The sequence below is a fragment of the Tigriopus californicus genome, chromosome 8 (assembly GCF_007210705.1).
Source record: "Tigriopus californicus strain San Diego chromosome 8, Tcal_SD_v2.1, whole genome shotgun sequence".
Taxonomy (NCBI): domain Eukaryota; kingdom Metazoa; phylum Arthropoda; class Copepoda; order Harpacticoida; family Harpacticidae; genus Tigriopus; species Tigriopus californicus.
Genome location: NC_081447.1, coordinates 10,620,600 through 10,639,424, shown reverse-complemented (window position 1 = coordinate 10,639,424; position 18,825 = coordinate 10,620,600). Strand labels below are relative to the sequence as shown.

At 39.8% G+C, this 18,825-nt stretch overlaps 1 protein-coding gene across 1 annotated transcript; it reads right to left on the bottom strand.

Moving 5' to 3' along the window:
- Nucleotides 1-114: 114 nt before the first annotated feature.
- On the bottom strand, nt 115-18,040 carry LOC131884643 (protein vav-1-like). Its single transcript, XM_059232482.1, has 5 exons — nt 16,037-18,040; nt 15,270-15,964; nt 2,746-3,131; nt 2,521-2,685; nt 115-502 (listed from the first exon to the last, which is right to left on the bottom strand). Exons 1-5 carry the CDS (start codon nt 17,742-17,744, stop codon nt 211-213), a joined length of 3,246 nt encoding a protein of 1,081 aa, XP_059088465.1. The 5' UTR covers nt 17,745-18,040; the 3' UTR covers nt 115-210.
- Between the last annotated feature and the right edge of the window lie 785 nt (nt 18,041-18,825).

The following is an 18,825-nucleotide window of genomic DNA, read 5'->3' as shown; positions in this document are numbered from 1 at the left end:
GCGAAAACCTAAACTAAACCAAAAGATAAAATTGCTGAGAGCCTCTGAATGCTGCACGGAAGTAAGTTTTTTTTTAAAAAGTCCCAAAGCAAAGAAAAAAAACGTTAAAGAGAAAGCAGATAAAGATTCATTTATTTAAGCTTTGATGTGCATAAAAAAGGTTATTTTTTGTCTTCTACTACATTTTTTTAATATCTTGGCCAACACTCCTCATCGTTTATATTCAAAATGCAAGTGGTATCGTTTTCCAGGGCTACGATATTGATCGATCAGACCCGAGATGGACTCGTCCGATTGGCTTCCACTCCAGTATAGTCCATTTTCACGCATTACAATTAAGTGTTTCGTCATTCCTATTTGTTTCAATGAAATGCGATATTGACTTTGAACGTTTTTACGAAGAAGAAATGTTCCGTTTTCCCGATTAGAAAGAAGTTTCGTCGCCTTGACCTTGTCTATTTGTCCCACGTAAAATGGGAGTTGAGTAGGGTCCTCGATGGTGCTAAAATAAAGTCGAAAATACATCTCACAATATTTTGAGCAAAACCTTGGGTTGGCTTTTCTGTAATGGTAAAAACCACGGATTCGACGATTAGAAATCCAAAGTTTTGTTTGCATAACTGATATGTCGAGCCAAGCTTTTGAAGCTAGATTCCGCAACTGTAGTAAAGTTATGGACTAGAAAGAGACGTCATCTGACTCCAGCACCACTTCAGATGTGTGTGCTCAACGTGCAAGGGTTTCAATAATGATTCTAAGAGATAAAGCAAAATCTCAATCAATAGGATATTAGATTGCCGGAATGATGTCGTGTTCCAAATAAGTGAAGTTGAGTAGAACTATTGAAAATATATTTCGGGTGGTTATGTATGGTCTGCCTCGCAGGACGGACAGGAGAAGAATGATCAGAAGAAGTGAAACGTGGAAGAAGGACAAAGGGCAAATGGGAAGATAATGATATTGGTCACACAACCTATATTTATAATTCCACCAATTGCCTAATTAAAAAAGAAATATATCAGTTGCATTTTGTGATAACGGCAAAAAATAATAGGTGTCGCTTCTGTCAGAAGTAGTCACTTGTTAGTCCAACGCTTTACTTCACTGGCTTTAAAAACTTGAAGATCATTTTTTTATTGAAAGAATTCTGTAAAAATTGCGTTAAGAAATCAAATTATGCATGCTGGTGAAAAAACTGGTACAGGCAAATATGAAACAATAACAGACTCTTGCCCCAAGATTCTAGTAGCCTTGCAAAGGACCTAAAAAGAATCTACGCTTGGGTAACTGAAAGTATGGCCCTGAACGGAATGAAATTCCACTCAGTGACCTTTGGCTCAGAAGGTATGAAAGGTATCTGATACTGAACGTCTTCAAAAGCATCTATGATTTTTGTCCCAACCCAGGATTTAGGGTCAATTGTAGTGACCTAGTGGCTTAATTTTCGTTTTGAGAGCACCTTCAAGTCCTCAAGAATCCAGGCTAGTTCGAACAATGAAGTCCTCTTCCCTTCTTTCTCGGGCTCCTTCATTGTTTAATTTGCTTCCCTCTAATATTTGTAGGGAATACATAGACCTTGTTGATCGGGTTGCATCTTTCAAGTCAGACTTGGGCAAATTTTTAGATAGTATTCAACATCAACCCTACATTCAAGGACTAGTTTGGTCTGCCAACTCGAACTCGTTGGTAGACCAAATAATATATAAAAATTTAAAGTATAACCCTTCATTTTGACGGTACTAGGTATTACATTCCCTGTAGCAGTTAGAAAAGCCCGTGAGAAACTAAACCAAAAATAACAAAAACAATAATTATTCCATGTACCCAAATCGCATATTATTATAATATTTTTTTTTATTTTGAAAATGTCTAAGACCTCAGTTGCCAAATCAGATTCAATTTAATGGGTTATCCCCACGTGGTTTCGTGAAAGCAAATTTTGAAATACCACAGTTCTAAATTTTACCCAACGCATTTCAAAATATGCGCTCACGAAACCACGTGGGGTACCCCATTGAAAAAATATTTCTGGAGTTTGTCCGTGACTCATGACTTCACAATCCTACTTAAGACAGGTCTGAAGTTTTGAAATACCAAAATCAATCATTTTCGGTGTTAGCTTACGCAATGAAGTGCCAAATAAAATGGAAAGCAATGAAAAGTTGTCAAAGAAAGAGTTGCTAAAAGTGGGTCCTCAAAATCTAATTATTAAGTCATACTTGGCAGGCTTGAACCGCCAGTGGGTCCAGAAAAATGTCTAATTTCGATAGGATTTAGTAATAATCCGATGGTTACTCCCTACAATAACACTGCAATCTGTAAAGGCTAGGAACGGCCATATTGTCGATTCTATCTCTCACTTGGATTGAGATTGATTCGTCGATAACAATTGTCAGCAAGCAAATTGGTAAGTGAAAAGTGAGTTTGTCCCCAGTGTAAGATCAAGGGATTGGATACTTGAAAGATATAAGACGACACTCACCATGCTTGTCTTGCTTATCAAACCCAAATTGTGCCTACCTGTTCCTAGAGCCATTGGAGGCTTGTTCTTCAGATCTGATCTGGGAATATCTTGAAGCCCCTGGCACTAACGAATGTCTGTTGCTTAATTCCTTAGAGGTTGCACCCATGGGTTTGTCTCTGGGTTCCATGACCAAGGTCCTTTCCAGAATAGATTGTAAAGACCTGGAAAGTGTTGCATGGTGTGCTTGAGCATTCACGTTTAGAACCGCAATGCATTCTCACCGTTTCGAAGAACTGGAAAGCGCTGATGGACAAGGGTTGTTGAACGCTTGATGGCTCTCTGACGCATTAGTCTCCAGACGTGGCTCATTTGTTGTTTCAGCTAACAAAAGCGGTTTGAGTGGCACTTTCGTTTTTGTTTGAATTTGAAACATCAAGTCTGAGAAAGTGGCATAATGTATTCCTGTTTCGTGAAGCGTTTGAAATCCGGTTGAGGTTTTCATGAGCGTGATTTTGGTGATTTTCCTTCCTTTCCGGGCGACATAGATGTTGATGTATTTTGTCTTCTCGTTGTAGGTTAGCATGAAAACCCCGGGCCTTTGTTTGAGAATGGTACTTTTCGCATATGCGTCATCGACGCCTTTTTGAATCAATTCGTTTAAATTGTACTGCAAGAAGAATCCAAAGACACATTGATCAGGCTCAGCTATCATTGATCTAGACGGGATGTTTTAGTCCTTTTCATTGAGCGGAGGCAGCGCCCTCTGCTTCGTTTAGGTGCGGACAAACAAACGTAAAAACGGGAGAACACGCTCAAAGATGCCAGATTTTACCAAAGGAGTGTTAGACGAACAATTTATTGTTGAAGCATTGTGACACAATGAATAACCCAACAACTCTCCTTTGAGACTTCTCAAATCCTCTACGGGTGAAATTCTGAGCACTTTTGACATTTTTGACAACTCAACAAGATGTTTATTGTGTGGTTGATCGCACCAGAAGTCTTTTGCAATCATCATTTCTAACAAAATAGTATTAGGAAAAGCACGGTTTCACAAGTTTTTGGTTACTAACCTCAAAAACGTCACTTTCTTTAGACTTCGACTTAGTTTTTAGCACAATTTCCGGCAAAATACAATCGCAGCTACTTGTTTTCTCAATTTGGATGTCAAAAGTGCACATAATCTCAATCTTTTAGGATTTGAAAAGTCTCTCCGAAGAGTTGACGGTCTATGAATGGTGTTAGAATGCATCAACACTAAGCTGTTGCAGGAAAAATACCTTGTAAAAACTAGGTATCTAGGAGTGTATTCTCTTGCTTTTACGTGTTTGTCCGCAAAGAGAGGAGGCAGAGGAGAATGAAAAGACTTTTAGATTTTTTGGTTCTCCGTCTGTGGGCAGGGGTGGATAAAAGTGTCCAAAAATAAAATGCCCAAAGGTCATTGAGCGGAATTTTATTCCAGAAGAAAGCCTTCGGATTCGACTTCGTCTTAAAGATTCCTTGAGAATACTCGAACCGAATACCCCTCTCATATTAGGAAACTGCGCTAACCACTGCACCACGTCTCCTCCACGTTGCTGTTATCGTAATTTTTAGAAAAAAATACTTGTGCGTATTGAGAGCACCTTCAAGTCCTCGAGAATCCAGGCTAGTTCGAACAATGAAGTGCACTTCCCTTCTTTCTCGGGCTTCTTCATTGTTTAATTTGCTTCCCTCTAATATTCGCAGGGAATACGTAGGCCTTGTTGATCGGGTTGCATCTTTCAAGTCAGACTTGGACATAGATGCAGCCATTGACGAACTAGTTTCAGTTTTTGAGGAAGTTTGCTCCAATCTAGCAATACCTGAATGTGTTCCGAAAGGTGGGACACGGATTAAAATTCCAAAATGTAGGAAGACTTTATTCAAAAAGAGTTGCAAACTAGCAAAAAGGCTGATTTGTATTTCGAATCCAGTAATTGTGGCCAGCCTCCAAAAAAATTTGGACGTAGTTCAGGGTAAGATTAAGGCCTTCATCGAAAATGATCAGTTACAAACCGGGAGTAAGGTGGTTCAGGAGGTCAGGTAGAATCCGAAGGCTTTTTTCTCTTATGCAAACTCTAGAGAAAGATGAAACACCCTGCTGGGCCATTTGAGGTTGGTGGGGACGCCATTAGTAATGTACAGGCTATTGCTGACATTCTAGGAGATCAGTTCTCTAGTGTATTTTCAACCCCGCTGAGCTTAGAAGCAACAGCTCATTGCTCTGAAAATAAGTCTGTAGAGATTGACAAGGTTAGTCAATTTGAGCACTTAGGTGATCTTGTAGTCACCGATCAAGATGCATTAGAGACCATCAAGGACTTCAGGTTTTCAAGTTCTCCTGGTCCTGATGGTGTGACATCTCAGTTTCTTATGATATGCTCACTAGTTCTTGCTCCTATTTTCTCGTACTTGATGCGTTGCATCTTGTATCAGGGCAAGTTTCCATCTTCACAAAAGTTAGTTCACTTTGTTCCAATTTTTAAAGGGGGAGATAAGTCGCTCCCCAGTAATTACAGGCCGATTTCTCTCACTTCGAATATTGCGAAGGTGTTTGAGAAGATCATGAAGTTCAAACTTGTTGAATTTCTTGAAGTCAATGAAGTCCTTCCCTCTAACCAGCATGGGTTCCGAGCACATTTTAGTGCACATATTGAGGGACTGGAAAGACACGAGTCAGTAGATGTTGTCTACCTTGATTCTGCCAAGGCCTTTGATAAAGTTAATAATGGCCTTCTGTTGAATAGGCTTCATGAGATTGGGATCCAAGGTGTTGTGTTGTCGTGTGCCGGTGGATAACTGATCTTTATTGCTGAGAGATGGAGGTATATATAGGTGAATGGAATTGAACTATGGCGAGTAATGAGGGATGTGGAAGAGTAAGCCTAAATGAAATAACGTCGGATGACTAGGATACAAGGTTTTCAATTGGATAAGAAGCTTCATTCATGCTAGGAAGCAAGTTGTTAAGGTTGAAGGGTCGCTTAGTGACATACTTGATGTCAAGTCAGGTGTTCCCCAAGGTTCCATCTTGGGGCCCCTCCTTTTTAAAATTTTCGTTGCCCCACAACAAACGCTTAGTATTATTGCCAGTCTCACTTCTTATGCTGACGATACAAAGTTAGTTTCGGGTAGGAATGGCCAAGATTGCACTAGCCTTGCAAAGAACTCCAATAGAATCTATTCTTGGGTTACTAAGAGTAATATGGCCCTGAACGGAATGAAATTCCGCTCAATGACCTTCAAGTCAACTACTCTGAATACTCCACTCGTGGATAATGGAGGTAAAGACATTGAGCAGGTCTCATCTATGAAAGACTTAGGTGTAATTCTCCAAAATGATGGAAAGTTTGATGAGCATATCCAGCTGAAGGTGGGTAAAGCATTTCAAATGTGTGGTTGGATATATCGCACGTTTAAGTCCAGAGACAACATCACGATGCTAACTTTGTATAAGTCGATTCTTCAGCCACATCTTGAATGTGCCTCAGTCATTTGGGCTCTAATGAGTTCTGTAGATTTGCAAAAGGTCTAACAAGTCCAAAGATGTTTCACTAGGAACATCACAGGAATGAGAGAGCTCTCGTATTGGGAGAGACTAAAAAAGTTGGGACTGTACAGTGTTCAGAGAAGGTATGAAAGGTATCTGATACTGTACGTCTTCAAATGTATCTATGAGCTTTGTCCCAGCCCAGGATTTAGGGTCAATTCACATGAGCGATGAGGCTTAATGTGCATTTTGAGAGCACCTTCAAGTCCTCGAGAATCCGGGCTAGTTCGAACAATGAAGTCCACATCTCTTCTTTCTCTGGCTCCTTAATTGTTTAATTTGCTGCCCTCTAATATTCGTTGGGAATACGTAGGCCTTGTTGATTCGGTAGCATCTTTTAAGTCAGACTTGGACCAATTTTTTGATAGCATTCCAGATCAACCCTACATTCAAGGGCTAGCTCGGTCTGCCAGTTCAAATTCGTTGGCGGACCAAATATCATATAAAGATTGAAAGGTAATAAGTAGACGAATTATAACCTTTCATTTGAATAGTACTGGGGATTGCATTCCCTGTAGCGGTAAAAAAACCAAAAAAATATGCATGAAATGCTTTCCACCTACAAGATATTAACATGGTCAGTTGTAGTAGAGTTGGTTTTAATTACATATTAGTTGATTCAAAGATCAATAATTGTAAACATAAAATTGATAAACATAAAGTTTCAATGACTATTCAGAGTTTATCAGGATATGTGTTTCTATTTCTGTATGCTGTGGAAAAATAATCAAATGCAGGAACTATGGTGGATATAATATCGCTAAAAATTCAATTGAATTGCAACAAAGAGCTTTCAAAAGGTGTATCTACAAAACATAATTTCTTTTTCAAGTATTCATTTTTAAATTTCAACATTGAGCAGAAACAAATAATATTTTTTTTAAAAAGCTGTTATCTTTGTCTTTCTAATATTGAAATTGGTTGTTACAAGTCATGGTGTTCAAAAAATATCTTATCAATATTGATGATACCACTCTTAAAGCCTATTAGGCTTCACCTCCTTGACGTCACCTGCGAATGTAAACATTGGTCACGTGACTTCAAAACATAAAAGTAGGACATCGTCTCTGAGTTTTCCGTTATGGTTGACGCTTGAAACGGCCATTATTCAGTAACTAAGCACTTTTAACGCAAAGTGTGAACACAAGAAACAACAGGGAAGCAAGCCAATATACTGTTTGCTAAATTTAGTTCAGGTTAAGTGGCAATTTGAAATTTCAAAGAGAAAACTATCATTTTAGAATGACATAGTTCTTTTCATTGAGGGAGACAGAGCCCTCTGCTTCGTTTAGGTGCGGACAAACAAACGTAGAAACAAGAAAACACCCTTTAAGATGCCAGATTTCATCAAGGAATTATTACATGAAAAATGTACTCCTGAAATATTGTGATACAATGAATAACCTTACAACTCATCTAGGAGGCTCTTCAAATCCTCTATGGGTAAAATTCCGAACAAATATGACATGTAACTAATCATTTTAAAGAAGGTATTAAACTCGCCCTGTTGGGAGTTTAGCCGCGATCGAAACTCGTCCATAAGGAATCCTTTTCCCATGCAAATCTTTACTTGACAAACGGTTTCCATTGAATAAGAATATAAATTGGTAAAATATGGTCTTGGGCTAAAATGATGGAAGAAACGGAACGTACCGACTGTAACACGACTTTCACATTAACCAATTGGCGAACTATGATGACCGACCTCCTCACTTCCATACCACTTTCAATAAATCAATTCCCGACTGATGGCTCTTCTCCGAGTTGTAAGCTGATCAGGGAACCACCAAAAGGAAAGGAAAAGGTCGAGAACCCAACTTACACCAGCTCCTTTAACTGGATATAGGTACCGACCCAATTAAATCCAAACTTTGATTATCATGGTGTTGTCGTTCTCCTTCCGAGGTAGCTTTGTCATGTGCTAGTAGCATTATAAGTTGGGATATTGGCCTTCGGTATTCACAAGAGTTGGTCTTGTCCTGGTGGCAGTGTTGGACCAGATCTCTCAAGGAGGAGGTGATTCGGAGTGAGAGCTTCTAAGTCCGAAGGGTCATCTGACACTGGAGTTAATGGTCGACTATTTAAAATTGCTTCCACTTCACAAAGTAGAGCACAACAATTTGTCCGATAATGAACGAGATTGTTTGCTCATTAAACCTGCAAGAACTTGTCAAATGCTTCGAATCTCCCTCTCCCACACTCCTCCGAAATGGTGAGCATAAGGAGGGTTAAATATCCATTCTATTTTCATTTTATTCAACTCTCTTTCGATGATGGAATGAGACAAGTCCTCCAACATCTTGGAAAGTTCGCGTTCCGCACCCACGAAATTTGTCCCATTGTCAGATCTTAATAATTACACCATACCTCTTTGGGCAATAAATTGTCGGATAGCAAGTATAAACGAGTTAGTAGATTTATCGTATACCACCTCAAGGTGGATAGCTCTAGAAGTCGTACAAGTGAAAATTAGCCGCTGGCCACCGAGAAGGGCCCAAACAGATCCACTCCAGTATTTGAAAATGGAGGAAGGTCTGACCTCAATCGATCTTCTGGGAGGTCGGACTTATGTGGCTCGACCACTTTTCCTCAACATTTCTTACAATGAATGCATTCCTGCAAGATCTTTTTCACTGAGGATACTTCCCTTATGATCCAAAATCTTTGTCACAGTTTGGCCAAAACCGTGTCCTTTCCCAAATGTCCGACCTTAGCGTGACTGCACCTGACGAGGATGGTCGAGATATTACCTCTGGGTAATATGATAGATGTCGCTGACCATAAGAAACATCTTTGGCAAGATGGATTCCCCCTCCCACGAGGATCAACCCATGTGAATCCACAAAGGGCGACAGTTTTCGTAAGGAATCTCCTTTTTTTCCAGCTCCTGTTTCTTTTGTAGTTACTTCGCAAGGTGTCCAAGTGGGCTCCTTGGACCTGAAGAAAAATCGCAATTTCAGCCCTTGAAGTCCAGTTGCTAATAGAGAGTGTCGGTTCTTTCATCAATTTACTCTTGAATTTGAGGAACCCCAAAACCATCGAGGTAAGCCTGTCCCAATTAGACACACTGCCGAACCATTGGATCACCACATCAGCTTGGGACACTTGAACAGCGGCTGAGATCACCACATCCCGGCCCACTTCGGGATCACTCTCATCAATATCACTAATACTTAACCGTTTCGGCCAGCACGTCTTGTTTTTCTTTAAGAACGGGGGGCCCCCCATTTCCACATTCTATTCGTGACAAAATCTCTTATGGGAGTCCCTCGGCTTACTGCATCAGCTGGATTTATTATTCCTGGTATATATTGGATATTCCATGATTCCATTGACCAACCGTTGATCTTTCGCGGATATATTCTGTCCTATTAGCGAAAAACCTCTGGAAGCGTCTCTTTTCGTTTTTGAGGTACTTAAAGACTGTTTCGCTGTCTGTCCAGAACCACTCCTCGTTTATGGCAAACGATTTCTCTCTTCGAATTGTCGAAGCCAATTCGACAGCCAATTTAGCTCCTGCTAACTCCAGCCGCGGAACAGATACCTTTTTCATTGGAGCCAAGCGCGATTTTGCCATCATCAGTCACACAAACTACTTCTTTGGATAATTTGATCCATCTTGGAATATTGTAGGAAGACAACAGGGCTAAATCGGTCTGCCACTGAATCCATGTAGCCTCGAGATCCTGGGGAATAGGATCGCCCCAACCACAACCCCTCCTGCACAACTCTTGTAGCACTCGTTTGGCAGGAAGAATGGCTGGTCTCACAAACCCGAAGGGATCAAACACTGCGTATATAGAGGACAGGAGGCCTCTTCTCGTTAATGGTTGATCCTGGTTCTTGATTTTAAACCCAAAGGTATATTTTTGGACGTTCCCAGTTACTCCAAGGGCTCTTTCAACGGGAAGAGTAGATGATTTAAAATCCAACTCCTGAATGTCTCCAGCTAAGTCCTTTTAATCCACAGATCTCAAAACCTCCCAGCGTTTGGATAGAACGTGGGTTGAATTAAACTTTCCTTCATTACATATCATTCAGAGTTCCTCTAACAATGCTTTGCTTGAATTGATGTTCTTGATAGATATGACAAGATCATCGACGTAAAATCCCCGGTGAACTATATTGGAAGCTTCCCGAGAGAATTTTGCTTCATTACCCCCCACTAAATGTCTTGAGGCGAAGTTCGCACAACTTGGCGCAGACACTGCACCAAAGACGTGAACTTTTAATCGGTATTCCACGGGGTCGTTTACAATGTCACCATCTGGGAACCAAAAAATCTCACAAATCATAATCTGATTTGGGGATTTTGACCTGGTCAAACATTTTCTCAAAGTCGGCCGTTATCGCAATTTCCCACTCTCTGAAACAGTCGAAAACCACTCGAATCTTTGCTTTCTGTTTATGGTATACCACATGATGAGTAAGTTACCACACCTTCCCGTGTCCTGGTGCCAGCTCGAGAGATAGAACGCGCTCTGCAAAATCTTTGTCTAACATGGTCCTCATAAACGTTGAGCAGTCTGTTCTAAAACGGGAATCCAGTTCCAGCTTCCTTCTTACACCGTTGAGTCTTTGCAGTGCTTGTCTCCTATTGTTGGGGAAGGCGACCCCATTTTCCTTGAATGGTAAGGCGATTTGGAGATGTCCTTTCGAATCCTTTCGGATGGACGCCCTCACTTTAGTTAAAAACTTCTCATCCTCCATGGATGGTACACGATCATCCAACGTAGAATCCTCAAACTCGGTGTCATACAATATACGAATTTTTGATTTGATCTCTCGCCAATATCCACTCGAGCACAATTTGATTGAACCGGGTTACATCCCCCAACCTGTATTGGACAATTTAACGCCCATCCCAATCGGTGCCTGGAGGCATATGGTCCAAAACTTGGACCGTGGACAATTTCCAGAGGCCTAATGGCTTGTGGCACATTTGCCCCTATCATCAATCCCACGTCTGTTTCCACTTGGCAAAATGGTACCTCTGACAAGGGAGTCCACTTTCGCCAGTCCTTCTCCTCAATTAAGTCCAGTTTTGAAACGGGGAGATCCTTCCGTGAATAAGTTGTTGGTAGAGAAATCATTTCATTCTCATCGAGGTCCATGATCTTCAAATTATGAACTGCTTTCGTCATGACTCTTTGCTCCCTTTGGCCTATTGTAAGCCGGATTTCGGTATTGTCTCCCCTTATTCCAAGCTGGTCGATGATGTCTTCTTTAATGAAACAATCGCTAGCAAAATTATCCACTCCCGCGTGGGTAACAATGTACTTTGAATGGCCCCTAACCCTAATCGTCATGGGGACGAGGGCTAGAGTGACCTTGTCTCTGGCACCGGCTCCTGTTTGGTGACCGGGTTGTGTGGTTTCCAAACAACAGGTAGTTCACTTGAGGGATTTTCCCCGTCTTTTCGTTGAATGTCGTTTGCTTGGAGAGATTCGGGTAACTTGTTAGATCGATGCAATGACGTCGGATGAGTTTGGAAGCATTATTGACACCTAAGCTTCCGAGGACAGTCTCCAGACTTGTTTCCAGGTTCTTAACGCCCAAAGCAGAGTCTCCGTTGGGTTGCGAATTAGATTTTTTTTCATGATCCATTTTGGAAAAGAAAAAACAAGTTGCCACGTGATGGTTCATCTTCTTACATGAAGCAAATGGCTTGGGTTCATAAGTACTATTTCGTCTTTCAAACTGCCCTGAAACTACTTTGAGGTCGGTTGCCATCGATTTTTCAGGACTCAGATCCGTTGAAAATCTGCGCACAATAGAGCTAGGGTCGGTGATGTCTCCAAAAACCGGTAGAGTGGCGATGTTAGCTTGCAAACTGACAAACTCTGACAAATATCTGAACATTAATGTTCCACATTCTTCGATCAAAAAATAGGCTCGACTTCTCCACCTCCCCCGGAGTTTAAAAGGCAGTTTCCTTACAACTTCTTTTATTTGACCTGGATGGTTTAATTGGCTCAAGGGGTTAATTGCCTTCAAGTAATTTTGGCGCCCTCAAAGAAAAACGGTTAATCTCTTAAGATATGGTCTTGGGCAAAAAATGGTGGAAGAAAAGGAACGTACCGATTGTAACACGACTTTTACATTAACCAATTGACGAACTATGATGGCCGACCTCCTCACGTCCATACCACTTTCAATAAATCAATTCCCGACTGATGGCTCTTCTCCGAGTCGTAATCTGATCAGGGAACCACCAAAAGGAAAAGAAAGGAAGAGGTCGAGAACCCAACTAACAGGAGGTTGTACAGAATTGCTACAAAGTTCGCCGGCGATAAGTTTCAGTTCTTGTAATTCCACCGTGGCTCAAATTGGCCAGTTGGATTGGCCTCGAATTTTTGAAGGAAAAGCGCTCCTAAAGATCATATAAAAATGAGGAGGCACTCGAAAGAGGCTTAAAGGGTGCCCGGGAAATATCACCATTAAAGCTGGCCTTGCCACAGGGAATGGAGTTTGAAAAAGTATCAATCAAATTGTCCGTGCAAAAGGAGGTTAAATGAATAATTTTGCAAACAAGAAAGGTTAATGGTAGTTCTAACATCACCATAAAAAAGTTTGATGCATGCATCAAACTTTTTTCTACAAACTATTTGTATTTCTAATTGGCGGCGTACTTTGTGGCAGCCTAGTGTGCCACAGTGAATGGAGTTTCAAAACGTATCAGTCAAATTGTGCAAAAGGAGGCCAAATGTATAATTTTACTAATAAGAAAGGTTAATGACAGTTTAAACATCATCATACAAAAGTTTGATGAATGTATCTCACATGGTTTTAGAACTACTTGTATTTCTAAGCGCCGGCTTTCTTTGTGGCAGCCCTGTATACTGCATGATTGACAATTTTTCAATCATCATTTCTCGCAAAATAGAACTACAAAAAGCACAGCTTCACAAGTTTTTGGCGACCAATTTTTAAAACGTCACTATCTCTAGACTTAGATTTAGTTTTCTTAGGACAATTTTATGGAAAAAGACGATCACAAAAAGTCGCTGGTATGCTACAAGCATACAATAGATAAATCCTTGTTTATTTCAATGCAGAGATCAGAAGTGTTGATAATTTTCTGTTTTAGGATTTGAAAGGTCTCTCAGAAGAGTAGGTGGTCCATTTTTGGAGTTAGAATGTATCAACAATGAGATGTTCAGCGAAAAATACCTTGTTCAAATCAGGCATATTAGAGCGCATTCTCGTCCTTTTACGTTTGTTTGTCCGCAAGGAGAGAAGGCAGAGGAGAATGAAAAGGACTATTGGAATGGTCAACAACTGCCCTGACAATTTTATCTTTATTCCATATTTCAAAGAGAGCTGTCAGTTGAGTTCAAAATTGTAGACAAAGTTCATTAATTTTTTTCTGCTAGATATATTTGTGTATCAGTGTTGTTAGATCATATAATTTGACCTCAAACAAATAGAGCTTGGATGAAAAAAGGGTGCACAACAAAGACTTTTTTCTTGTGAAATCTTACAGACATATAATAGCTTGGAATTTTCTAAAAGTAATACATCTTTTGTGATGAAAATGTTATTGCTTTGAATACTGATAACCTAATTGTTGATATAAAGGCTAGAATATCTTTAAGAAGCTAGGATATTATAAAATATGTTTCTTATGACATGAAATAAGCAATAAATTTACCTTTGCATTAAAAAATACATGGATATTAGGTGCTTGGCGTTCATTTTGTAGAAAAAAGTTGACTGTGAGTTTTAGTTACCTTTAATCAATATTTTTTTTCGAAGTAATGACCCAAGTAAATCTTAAAAATAAATGACAGCACATACTTTTGAATTCAATGAAATATACAGTACTTAAAGAAGATACAAGCAATATAGGATTATCTACATGTTTAAATGCCTCCATGGCCTTTGCCACAACCCGTGAGTTGTACACACATTAAGCGATAGAAGAGGCATCAGTTGTACCATTTGACATCGAGTGAATTCAATGGACAATAAGATCTTAAGAATCTTAAAGCCCGTTTTGTCTTGAACAGAGGCCCTGTTCTGTTTAACCTTTTGCAAGCAGTACTTCGACAATTCTAGGATTTAGATGAACCTTTGGTAAGTTTTAAGCGCGATCTTGATCGATTTTTGCAATTGATACCTGACCAACCTTACGTTCAGGGATGTCTCAGAGCGGCAAAGTCAAACTCATTATCGGACCAATTTGTTTTTATCAAACATTACTTGCTGGGAAATCATTCCCAAGCATAGGTTAGAAGCCCGTAAAAAAATGATAGATTTTGATTTGTCTAGTTGTTGCTACCTAAGCTTTAAACAATATTTGGTCTATAAAGGAATTGAATACATTATGTTCTATCACCTTTTTCGGTTTGGGAAAGTCTGCAAAAAAGAGCTTGCAGTTGAGCTGCGTCTGCCGTCATGGATTAAAAAAATTTATTTTGTGAAGAAAAGCACCCTCAACACCAAAACAGGAGGATCCAGAAGAGAGACGATTAATTACCATGACACCTTTATCAATTTAAAAGCGTCCTAATGTCAAACATTGCAAGAAAAAAATATGATTTTTTTTTGTAAACTCAATGATAACCAGTTGGGTGCCTACATATTGTCAAAGACAAAAATGCAGCAAAGAGGCTAAAAGAGACTAAAAACGAACCTTTCCTTATTGCAATAATTCCATTTGCATTATCATAATTTCTTTTTGGATATTTACACCGTTATTGCACGTTTTTACAACTTTTTTCACATTTTGACCATGTTTTTGGTTTGCTCATTTTTTTAAGAACAGACTAGTTCTCCCTTTCCTGGGCCAATGATCAAACTCCATTTAGAATAGCGTGATATTTCTTGATTAGTGTCTTGCATCAATGCAAAATCAACTTCTTAGCTTGTCAAGGCTACAGGCAGACGTGAAAACGAATTGAAAACGTATGCAAATATAATAAAAGAATGTTTTAAAGGTGTCTCAAGATTTCTAATTTTCTGCCATTTCCCGACATCATTTTCTGCCAGGTGGTCGAAAATAGTCTTTCATAATTTCTTATCCCGTGCTTGAAATGGATTGGTCTAAAAAATCATCCAAGCACACGCCATAAAATCTGATTTTCTCAATTTCTAAAAGGATTGCTTTTTTCGTGCCAACAGATTTAACGATAAGATCATCATTATAATTAGAAATCCAACTCATATTATAGGTCTTCGGATGGCCCATTACTTTAGAAATACCCTATATAGCTCCGTTGGTAAACTCACCCCTTCCCAATCGTTTGCTTCGCTTGCGTCTGAGTCGGATGCAGATTCAAATTCGGATCTGGAATCGGACGTGCAATCAGACGTGGCATCGGACGTGGCATTGGATGTGGCATCGGACGTGGCATCGGATTCCAATTCCAATTCGGATTCAGACGGTGCCCTTGTTCCGCATTGCGCTACCCGACCCGATATGTTTCGATTGAATTGAACTTCTGACCTATTTGATGGCAAATTCGGTTCGCCAGCTTCAGAATCATCGGAAAACACGTCGATAAAAGCTTCATCTTGGCCTTCCTTTCTTTGCCGCTCGTTATCCATTAGCTCTAAAAGATTGTCTTTGAGCTTCATTCGTTTGCTGTAGAAGTTAAGCAAATCGGTGAAAGACGAGAAAGGACTCAGTCTGTTATTGGCACCTTCCAACTGAAATCTGTCATTGCCTTCACAAACCACAATGTACTTATGGATTCTCAATCCCTTCTTCTCGGTCTTGATTTTGACGGCGACAACAAAGTTTTGCTTTTCTTCGTTACAGTATATCAGATAAGTGCCACTGGGATATTGCGAATTACTCGTTAAGATATTCTTGAGAGAACGGTCTCCAATTGCCACATGGCCCATTCCCAGCAACGGATTTCTATGGGCCAACTTGCTTTCGTCGTCAGTCTCATCGGCAGGATTTGGGGACTTATAGAAGCCTAAAAAAATGCAGAATATTTGTACACAAGGGGCCATAACAAAAAAGTCGGTTGATCAAAGTAATCGCGAACCTTCATAAAAGCAATGCTCATGGTAAAGTTGTTTACAATTGCAACATTTGACACCAATGGTGATCCGGCCAGGTAGCAATCTCTTACAATCTGGGCTTTGGCAAAACGCCAACCAGCTGGTAAAGTTGGTTCGATCCGGATCCTTTCCCAAGACATATTGAGGAGGAACTTGAGTAAGTTCATTGCCCCCGCATTGGTGGACCTTGGATACTTTTGGGCATAATTTTTCAAGCAATGATTTGATACTCAATCGCTTGGATGGATTTGTCTCCACAATTGAAAAAGAGTCTTGTTGCATAAACACTTGAATCAAACTTTTCTCGTCATCTTGAATGGATTGTATTTCTTTGGTATAAATAGACTTTTCATGGGACAGCTCCGTGTCGCGCAAGGAAACCGCTGACGATATCTTCAAGATGAATATGACAAACTCGAATCCCATAACATATTTTGTTTTTGGCTGCTTTCCGTTGGGGTTTTGCGCGATTTTCATCTTACCATCCAACATGAGACGTCCAAAGTCACGGTGAAAATCGACAGATTTTCCGGACTTCTTTGATCCTTTACCTTGTGGAAAATGAATAGTTTTTACAGCCAACCGGGTGGCTTCCATATTATCGGTGTCATGTTTGAAGATTTCGATAAAGTTGTTGACATCTTTCATTGTGTCTATGGCCTCAGCGAGTCCATTCAAAAAGAACTTCTGTTTCTTGGCTTCGTCTCTGAATTTCCTTAGCATCAAAAGATACCGCATAATGTGGGTAAACGGCACATTCAAGAGCTCGTCTGGGGACATAATCTTATGATGAGAAATTTCTGTGTTTTTGAGGCTTTTTTGCGCATCCTCGAAAGCCTTGCGAAATTCCGAAGAGGACAGATCGCTCATTGTCTTTAGCTTGTGCTTTATTTTCTCACAACTGTCAATCAATGGACAGTAATAGGTGAAACCGGGCTTGAACTTCACAAATAACAAGCAAAAATCGTTGATGGTGACTTCATCAAGTTGCTCTTTCAAGCATAAGTGGAACTTGTGAAGCAATGACGACCAATGGGTGACATCAAAAAACCATCCTTGAACCTCGAGGTTGGTAATTTTTTTCGATAGTTTGGCCAATACTTCGATACGAGTTAAGTAACGGCTTTCGACGGCTATTAGCTCATCAAAAGCGTTTTCGACTCCGGTTTTGGACGCGTCTTTTTTGGTGAGTTTGCCGACATCTTCATAGAAAGCCCCAATATCAGAAGTCCTTGTCATTTTATACGGACTCTCATAGATATCATCGGATAGGGAGAGCCGCATGGTCAATGCGTGATCAATTTTCGGAATGGATTCCAAGGGTTTGATTTTCGGATGTATTCGACCAATTTCTTTTGAGACTTTGAAGAGAATTTCTAATATGTCATCTAAATTCTGTAATACCATCCCTTGGAAGCTCTTCAGAGGCTTGGGTATGGAAATTTTTTGGGCCTTACATGCATTGAGGAACCTCTTAAAATTTTGCTCCTTCAGAATTTCTGTGGTGGGTCGCACGTTGATCGAGTCCTGGAGCAGATTCTTGTCCAAGCTCTGAGCCAGTTGAACGAGAATCAGACCATTCCGGAGCTGGTCCAGCAGTTTGTTAGGCGGTGACTCTGCATTCGTGATCTTTTCTTTGACGGAGTCGGATATAACCCGAGCATTTTCGAGCCAATTCAGAAGGTCCTCCATGTTCACCAATAAAAAGATAACTAAGACTTGAAATTAAGTTCATTCGTTTCTCCAAAGTTATCCCTGTTATGTTTTATCACACTTCCTCTTGTTTCCCAGCTCATTCATAACCCGTCTGATAAAGTATGCTTTATTCATTATAGCTTTATGACTCATTACATATGTCCGTATTGTGACCCCATGATCAGAATGAGCTTGTAATAAAAAAAAATATGGGATAAGCAATTTATTTGCACATGAATCTGATTTTTTTAAACCGTGGATATCCCTTTATTCTCGATTAAAATTGGCACAATATTAGGTTCGACCATTGTGGTTTGGAATTCAGTCTCTTTAGCCTTCATACGTTTCCTCTGTAGGAGCTCAACTACCATATTTGGAGCCGAGAATTGGATCCAACCCTTCCTGAGTGGGATGGGATGGACTGCATCAAATTTTGAACTCTGTGAGTCGGGAGCAGGGTGGGCAATTTTGAGAATTAGCGTGACTTTTGGACACCAAGTGGACAAAAGTGTCCAAAAGTGTCCAAAAGTGAACAAAAGTGAACAAAAGTGAACAAAAGTGTCCAAAAGTGTCCAAAAGTGGACAAAAGTGGACAAAAGTGGACAAAAGTGAACAAAAGTGGGCAGAATGTGTCCAAAATTAAGTACAATTGTGCAAGAGGGGATTGACAAGCAAACACTTTTAAACCCTAAATCATGTTATTTCTTTACCAAATCTAGATGTGAACCAGCAAATAGAATCAGTAATCAATAAAATCTAAGCTTTCTTCAAACACATAAATATGAAGTAACAACTAGCCTTTTCACTAACGTTTTTAATTTCCAAGATATACACTTAACGAAATTCGTTATCTTGATACAATACAGCTTTATAAAGTCAAAACAAATATCTTTAATATATTTTGAATGTTAATAAGTCAAAGCCACACTATAATCAGGGCATTTGGTGGCTGGGTAATTTTAACAAAGATTAAAAAAAATAATTTTAAAAAAGCTTAGGAGCTGAATATCAAATATCCAATAATACTTCTCATATTTGTAATATACATAACATATTTATAAGGAGTGCATGAATTACA

Coding starts and splice junctions, on each gene's coding strand:
- LOC131884643 (XM_059232482.1), bottom strand. CDS start 17,744: ATGGAGGACCTTCTGAATTGGCTCGAAAATGCTCGGGTTATATCCGAC. Junction 15,965..16,036: donor TGAGCATTGCTTTTATGAAG/GTTCGCGATTAC, acceptor GCATTTTTTTAG/GCTTCTATAAGTCCCCAAAT. Junction 2,686..2,745: donor CTTTCCAGTTCTTCGAAACG/GTGAGAATGCAT, acceptor AACACTTTCCAG/GTCTTTACAATCTATTCTGG.